At 34.4% G+C, this 8481-nt stretch overlaps 1 protein-coding gene across 1 annotated transcript in view; it reads left to right on the forward strand.

The window, feature by feature from the left end:
• The window catches only part of LOC108740461 (neurexin-3-like), a 117919-nt gene that overhangs the window by 103974 nt on the left and 5464 nt on the right, over positions 1-8481 (forward strand). Inside the window, exon 7 of the mRNA XM_018474789.1 lies at positions 2142-2300. Within this exon, the coding sequence (XP_018330291.1) occupies positions 2142-2300 (159 nt within the window). The remainder of the gene's footprint in view (positions 1-2141; positions 2301-8481) is intronic.

Below are 8481 nucleotides of genomic sequence, written 5' to 3' on the forward strand. Positions count from 1 at the left end.
CGGCGCAAAGTAGAAAAGAACAGCACTAGGCCAGAAAAGGAAGGAGACAACTCTCGACCAAACTCTTAACCGCTGAGGAGCGTATAAACCGTACAGTACTGCACGGAAAAATTGACCATTCTATCCAATACAATTGCATTGCTCAAATGTGCTGTTATTGGTACCATTTACTACTGAAAATATCAACGAGATGTTTATTCATATTTGAAGACATATTAAAGGCTTTAACACTTGTTTTCGACTCGCACTACTATTCATGATTTAACAAAACTTTTGTGCAGGTACTGTATGAAAAAGTATGTTTAATGAACAAGAGTCGAGAGAAAAAAAAAGCCTCAGATAATAATAAATCAGAAATAACTACAGGAGTGCAGAAGAGAAAGAATGAATTTAGGAATTATGGTTAAAGAAAATCAGTTAGGAAATAAGAGGAGGGGAACACTTAAAGAGTATGCAGAAGTCGAAATACATGAAAGAGTTGGAAGAAATTCTGTGGAAGAAGTAACAAGGGGATTTATTGCCCGAATATTTAAAGGAAGAAAAGGATGTAGCGGTAATAGGGAGATTTAGGATCGAAATGAATGTAATGAAAGCGAACACTGGATAGTGTAGGATACGTGAAAAAGAAAATGAAACGTTAAGACCTGTTTTAGAAGAAGGTGTAAAAATTATACAAGAGAAAAATACAGAAACGTCCTTGCACAGGTAATTTATTACCTTTGAGAAATTGACGTACCTATATGTAAATGGATTGTTTTTTTAATTAATATCCATAATAAATAAATATCCAACTGTAGGTTCCACAACTCAATAAAGACGTTACTACTCTCTTTGGCCTTCAATCATTTTTCACATCCAAGTGTAGGTAGGAATTGTTTTGTTTTGGATGTCATTATAGAATTCCTTTTTGTTTTGTTGTTATAGATCTGGTATAGGGATTGTATTGTAACTGTAGGTGACACATGAAGAATGGGGAAGGAAAACAATGTAAATGTAAATAACCACATAAGTTTAAATAAAGCATACTATGTTGATCGTTCTTTCCCTATTTTGTAATTAGTTTTTTAATTAAAACAATATTGGAGTTAAGGGTTAAAAGTACTTTAATTATTTGGAAAAAAGAACACATCAATGTGGTCCATTCACATTAAAAGGCAGCACACATGATAACAATAAGATAAATTAATTAATCGTATGATTACAAGTAATCATGGATTATAATTTTGTTCCATATTAGTTTATATTAATTATCCATTTTTGAAATTTGTAATACATAAAAATACAATACTTACTAATAGTTTGAGTAAAAATTTTGAGGATTATGCAAAAAAAAGTAATTGCAAGCTATTTTCTCAAATTTCAAAATTTACTAATTTTTAAATGGCTGTAACTAGTCTTGTTGTAAAGATAATCATACTTTGTCTTAGAGTTTTATAAAGCTCAAAGACTCAACTTTGNGTAAACGTAATCGTGCATTAAAAAGGATGCGTAACCAAAATTTCTGTTGCACCTATTCAAATGGTGCAATAGAAACAAAATCCTTCTTATTTCTCCGCAAAATCAAACATTAAATAGTAATTCTAATGTAATGCTGAAGTATTGATAGAAAAAATGGATAATAAATATTTTATTATCTCATTTCGGGACTTGAACCTTGACGGACCCCTTATAGAACCAAGAGTAGATTTCGATGATTTAAGGAGCCAAACCATAGGTTCTACTATAATGGGTGGAAGGAGGCTCATAATTAAAAAACAGGCTAAGACAAATCAGCTCCTTCAGTACGCAGGGTTAAAAAAACACGAAGCTGTTCGCACGACTGGGTAGTATCGGATTCCCGAGGAAGGTATTCTCGGATCTACCGACTAAAATCCCTGTAGGTATTATTAATTTAATTGTATGACTTCTTAAGGCTAAAGATCAAATCTAACAGATATGATTAAAACCGATTTGCAATATTTTCATTATACAATACAGAAATAGATCTCGAATTTTATCGTATACTTGAATAAATATTCGTGGTAGTTCCTTTATCTTCTTCATCGTTATCCTCTACAGATGCCTCCTGTTTCGCGGAGTAAATTTGTATTAGATCAGCGTGTTCTCTCTTCGTATTTCTCAATTTTTCTCCGTTGTTTCAGCTCTCTGCAGTGGTTGACGGCGCTTATGCGGACCACTCCCACATTGCAGGGAAATTCAAGGTTTTATCGTCGACGAGAATTTTTCTTGGAGGAAGCGAAGATACGAGGGCGCTTCCTGGAACAAGAGTCAATAGCAACTTCGTGGGATGCATGAAAAAGGTATGTACGAAGTCTGTTCAAAAAGTATCGCGAATTTTCTGTTTTTTCAAAAATTATTTATTTATTGATGAATATCTATTTTGTCCCCTTCAAAGTAATGCTCACCAGATATTACACACTAGTGCCAAGTTTTTCTCCAATCCTCGAAGCACTTCAAAAAATATTTTTTTGTGATCTTGTTCAGCTCCTCCTTCGATGCCGCCTTTATTTCCTCAGCCGTAATGTAGCGAAGTCCTTCAGTTTCGGGAAAAAGAAAAAGTCACAGGGGCCAAATCTGGGGAATACGGCGACTGCGGCATTTTTAGTGTGTTGCTTTTGGCCAAAAATTCTCGCACAAGCAACGTTGTGTGATCAGGGGCGTTATCATGGTGCGAAAGCCAATTTTTGTTCTTCCACAAATCCGGACGTTTCTGGCGGATTGCTTCGCGCAAATTGCGCATAATTTGCAGGTAATATTCCATATTGACCGTTCTACCCTGTGGCAAGGACTCATGATGCACCACGACCCTGTAATTGAAATAAACTGTAAACTTGGTTTCTCTTCAGTCTTGGCTCGTGCGGTAGCTTCCTTTGGGATGATTAAGCTTTGGTTTTACGTCATAACTATAAAACCCACGATCCGTCACCAGTTATGACCCTCTGGAGCAAATTTGTATCGTCGCAGTCCAACAGCTCCTTAGCAATGTCAATGCGAAGTTGTTTTTGGTCGAAATTGACCAATTTTGGTACAAATTTCGCAACTCATTCCCAGATCATTAGTAAAAATCGAATGGCAAGAGTCAATCGATATGTTTAGGTCCTTAGCAACTTCTCTAACGGTGATTCTACGATTGACCAATACTATTTTCTTCACTTCATCAATGTTTCCGCCTGTTGTTGACGTGCTCAACAGCTCCTTAGCAAGTCAATGCGATGCTGTTTTTGGTCGAAATTGAGCAATTTTGGTACGAATTTCGCAACTCATTGCTAGATCATTAGTAAAAATTGAATAGCAAGAGCCAATCGATATGTTTAGGTCCTTAGCAACTTCTCTAACAGTGATTCTTCGATTGACTAATACTATTTTCTTCACTTCATGAATGTTTTCGCCTGTTATTGACGTGCTCGAACAACCGGCACGCTCTTCGTCGTTCACATCTTCTCGACCCTCTGAGAACATTTTATACCACCGATAAACGTTGCTTCGGTCCAACATAGCTTCACTATATGCCATAATCAAGATTCGGAATTTTATTTTTCACACTAAATTTGATACAGATTCTTTGATGCATTTTTTGAAATAGGCAAAAATGGAAGACGAGCCAAAACACGTGCATGCAAAAAAATTAACTGACCATTCAACATGGCTGAACTCGTCGATATGAGAGATGAATACCATCATAACGCCACAAAAAAATCGAAAATCGAATGTTCCCGCGAAAATTCAAAATTGGCGCTACTTTTTGAACAGACCTCGTAGATCTTATTCAATATTGTATTGCAATAATTTACGTATTTGCGATTATCTTTGTACATAATACAGTGTTATAAACGGATGCCTCGTACTTAATATACTAAAATAGATACTAAAAACAGAATTAAACATAAAAAACTCAGCTTGCCCTCTATTTATTTGAAGTAGTTCATTGATAATAAGGCAGTCAATATAGAATCAATCTAAAGTGTCGTAGAACATTTGGTTGCGATCGTTTATATACCAATTAACATATTTAGTTTTTTTATTGAAAATTTGATCTACTTTATTTTATTGGAAAAATGATATTAATAACTTCCTCTAAAAGCTCTGAAGTAGCTGTGGATTTTCTACATATATGTACATATTCTCTAAAAAGGAAAGATGCCTAGCGGCTGTTCATGGGAAAATCATCTACTACCTACTCAATCAAAACGAAAACGTTTGATAAAATTAATTATACTATCTCCGTTCAATATACATCTAATTCGATTTAAAATTAGTTTAAAAATAGTACCTTTATACGCATTATCGTTTCATGACCTTACTTTCCTTGCGTGTGTATAGAATCGGATTAAAAGTCGAATTCGGATTAAATAAGCTCTGACGTTCGTGTTAACACGTGTTGTGATGCTTTATCAATCATATCACCATACGGCATGTCAAAAATAAACCGCTTAATTTTTATATTGTCGGTAATTATTCGTTCACGTTTGAGATTAAACGATTGAAATCTAAAACAACACACAATTTTAATTCACCCTTAGGAATATTTACCTAGAAATAATATGAATAATACGCCTAAAGAACAAAAAGGGTTTTACGTGGAGTCTTTGACAACCCCAAAACCCAACTTTAGATAAGAATACGCACCTCGTATCTTGCACCACAATTTCTTGTGCAAGCGTAACGCAGAATATAAAAATGATAGAAAGATGAACCAAAAACTATTTTAATTGTCAGGCAGTAAGCTTTCAAAACGCATGAACAACCACCATCTGTTTGCAGACATGAAACCATCATGCGATGCAGAATTCAACGGTATGTAACATGACATGTTACAGAATGTCAATAGTCCAGGTATAGTGGAAGGAACAGTCCATTCGAGAATTGATTCTACGATATGAGGCCTGTACTAATACGGTTAATAACGCCCAGTTTGCATATTTTCTGTAAAGCCTACATAGTGAAATATTACACTTTCATATCTCTGTATTCTTAGTTAGATGATTGTAATAAACTGCGTTAGTTACCATTGAATTCCGCATCGCATGGTGTTCTTGTTTCTACAAACCGATAGTAGGGGTACCATTGAAAAATTAAAATTGAGGGTAGTTATACAGGGGCAGTTTTCCCCAGATGGTGGTAGTTTGCTTTGAAAACTTACTGCCTGACTATTGTTTCATCTCTCTCTATCATTTTTACTTCCATGCGCTATGGCATGATTAATAAACTGTGGGACACCCTGTATGTGAGGAAAATTTAATGATTGAAGCTATTATTCTTTATGAATTTGCAAATAGACGCAAAAGACGTCTTTGGATTTACTATACGTATATGGAAGGTAATAAATATTGATCAATGAACTTATCGATTTATTACACATGTGAAAAAGCTTGTGTGATTTTGTGGCTAGTTCCTAATGTTATGATTAATTCTATAGGACATTCCATTAAATGTCACCCTCACTTACATACCAAACCAATCATTAAACCTCGTTCAAAAGGTCAATCAATCTGTAACTTTTTGCAAACGGATTTTCGTCAAGACGGTTGAAACCATTGAAAAAAAGTACTAATTGTTGTAAATGCCAACTAAAACTGCCGATAAGACCTGTTATAACACGAAGTACAACTTCAGCCTGCCAAAATTCTGCAAGATCATCAATCATCACTAATTTTATTATTAACAAGAGCTTTAAGGATTGTAACAATTGTTAGACTAAATTTGGGTTAGATTTTATAAATTTAATACTAAAAATGAACTGATATAGCATGTGTTTCTATTTTTATTGCATATCAATTATTTTACGTTAAAAGTACGTTTCGTTTGAATGTTGGTATATATGGAATGGAAGGTAGGTATCCAGACGCTGCGTCGTCGGCACATGTATTCTTAGGGTCAATTTACCAAAGATACAATAATTTAGGGAAAGATTTTACGGCCTGAATGTGGAATGGAAACGGAATGTATAGTGAGAATCGACCTTTAATGTTACGTCGTGTTTCATGTGCTTATGTTTAATCCAATGGGTAGGTACTTCTAATAAAAAACGTGCTTCCATACAGAGCTAAAATTTTAATGAAACGCAAATACAATTTTCTGTAATTAACCATTAAGTGTAAAGGCTGATTTATGACATACAGTATGTAATGTCTTAATACTGGAGATGTTCTTATAATTGCGATTATTTAAAATATGGGTACCTTGAAAGCTTATCTGTCATGGTGTTCTTGTGTCTAAATGGCCGTTTATTAAAGGCCTTCGTGTTATTTATTGCTAGACATTTACGTTTCGTGAGTTGCGTGATCGTTTCGAAGTTGGCCGCGATCAATTTTCCGAACACGAAAGCAATCGGACGGCTCTTCTATAACGATCTCTTTTTTCGCGGAAAAATAATCCAATTTATGAAGTATTACGGCTTGCCAACAGATATATAAATAACCACAAATTCATGTTATACATACGATTTCAATAAATCGGAATCAGTACAATAAGTGCTTATTGGGTAAAAATTTTCTTTTACGTTCATATTTTTTAAGGCACTTTCTTATGTACTACAAGGAAAAACCAAAAATCTGAATCATTTATTATTCATGCAAAATATTTTTATCAAACGAATTAATATTTGCAGAACTCAAAATAAAAATTAAATAACAGAGAATTGTAAACAAAAAACTAAAAGCAACAAAGAACAGCGCAGGGTCAAGCCACTTCTAACAAAAAGAAATCATTTCTGAATTAGGTACTCAGGAACGAATAATTTGGAATTTCATGAAATCTGTACGGATGTATGCTCTAACGAAATTTTAGTAAATGTTAATAATGTCTCGTAACATTAATGTTTTCCAAAACGTGCATGTACTCTCATTTCTCATGGAAGTTTCCATGATATGTAGTTGGCCAAACCTAACCTATTTATCTTAATTTAAATTAGGAATGGATTAGGCTCTTAGTTTCTTTTCCGATATTCAAAGAGCTTCCAACAATTACATGGCCGACTAGCGAAGATAATATTATTACTGTAAAAACATAACAGAGAACAGAAACAACCAATAGGAACATATTTCATATAATAGTCGGACTTATTCTTAGGGAGTTCCATGCTATTGAGGACTTAAAGGCATATGCATATAAAGACCGAAATCACTTGTAGACACGTCCTCTGTTAGTTTAAAAATAAAATGTTTGTGGTCAGTCTGATCCAGAAAATGCAGCATCATCAAGTAATTATTTCTCTAAGAATATTTTACTAATCAATTATGATAGTTAATTTAAATAGCTCATTTATTTATTTATTCCGCTTATTCCCTAGACAAAAAATTTCAGTCTCTCAGAGTCTTCCAGCGTCTCTGAGAACGTCTCTCACAGTCATTCACAGTCTCTCAGTTATTGCCTAGGTGTTTTTAAGGATCTCTCGCAGTCTCTGTGTGAGAAACTCAAACGATAAAATTGTTAATTCAGAGGTTCGAGTCTCTCACAGAGAGACTGAATGAATAAAACTCGAGTCTCTCGTAGAAAGACTGGGATCTCTGAAATATGTCGAAAGTTTTAACCATGTCTATAGAGACACCACTTATTGAGAGATTCGAGTCTCTCGTTCAGAGACTGCGAGCGACTCGAGTCTCTCGTTCAAAGACGTTAAACAGTTTTTTGACAGTCTCTCGACAGTCTCTCTCAGCGACACCAGAGAGACTCGATGAGAGACGGAGATTCGAGTCTCGCTTTCAGAAACTCTGAGAGACTGAACATTTTTATCTCGGGCTATACTTATATAAAAAAGGACTAGTTGGTATAATCGAAATTTTCCATTAATCTAAGATCGAAATAAACTAGATAACTAATGTTTAAATTGTTGAGCTTCTAAAGATGCTCTAATAATGCGAAATTTGTATAGAGCAAAATAAATAAGTAAATAGATACTGAAACATTTCAAGTATTGAAGTCGAATTACTGTTTTAGTATGCAATTTTGTTATAATTTTCAGCGGTTCTAAAAAGTTTTGATTAACAAATATTCGTTTTGCGACATTGACAATATGAGTAATGAAAAGCAATTTTCCGAATTTTTGAATTCCCAAGGAACATCGCAACACTATACGTAAAACAAAGTTGTTTTTCCTTTGTCCATGTATTTTTATTGCTCCTATGCTTTTTAATTCGATTTAACTAGTTAATGACCTTTGGATCGGCACGATTCGACCATTATTATTTTGAAATCATTTTTTCGATTTTTTATTTACCTACTACAAACTACCTCAAGTTAATGAGGGAAAAATTGTTGCTGTTGTCACACCCCCGCCGGGAATCGAACCCGGGACCTTTGGCTTTACGCACCAATGTTCTGACCACTAAACTACGAGAGGTGACAACAACAACCACGACCAACCGACCTACAAGGTTAACGATCCGTCGAACTAATGTAACTATATACTGAATATACTATGATTAAACATACATATAATTTAGATATCTTTTAGAAGTGAGTTAGTTTAATATGAAATATTAT

Source organism: Agrilus planipennis, unplaced genomic scaffold, assembly GCF_000699045.2.
Source record: "Agrilus planipennis isolate EAB-ADULT unplaced genomic scaffold, Apla_2.0 scaffold57, whole genome shotgun sequence".
In the NCBI taxonomy this organism is placed as follows: Eukaryota; Metazoa; Arthropoda; class Insecta; order Coleoptera; family Buprestidae; genus Agrilus; species Agrilus planipennis.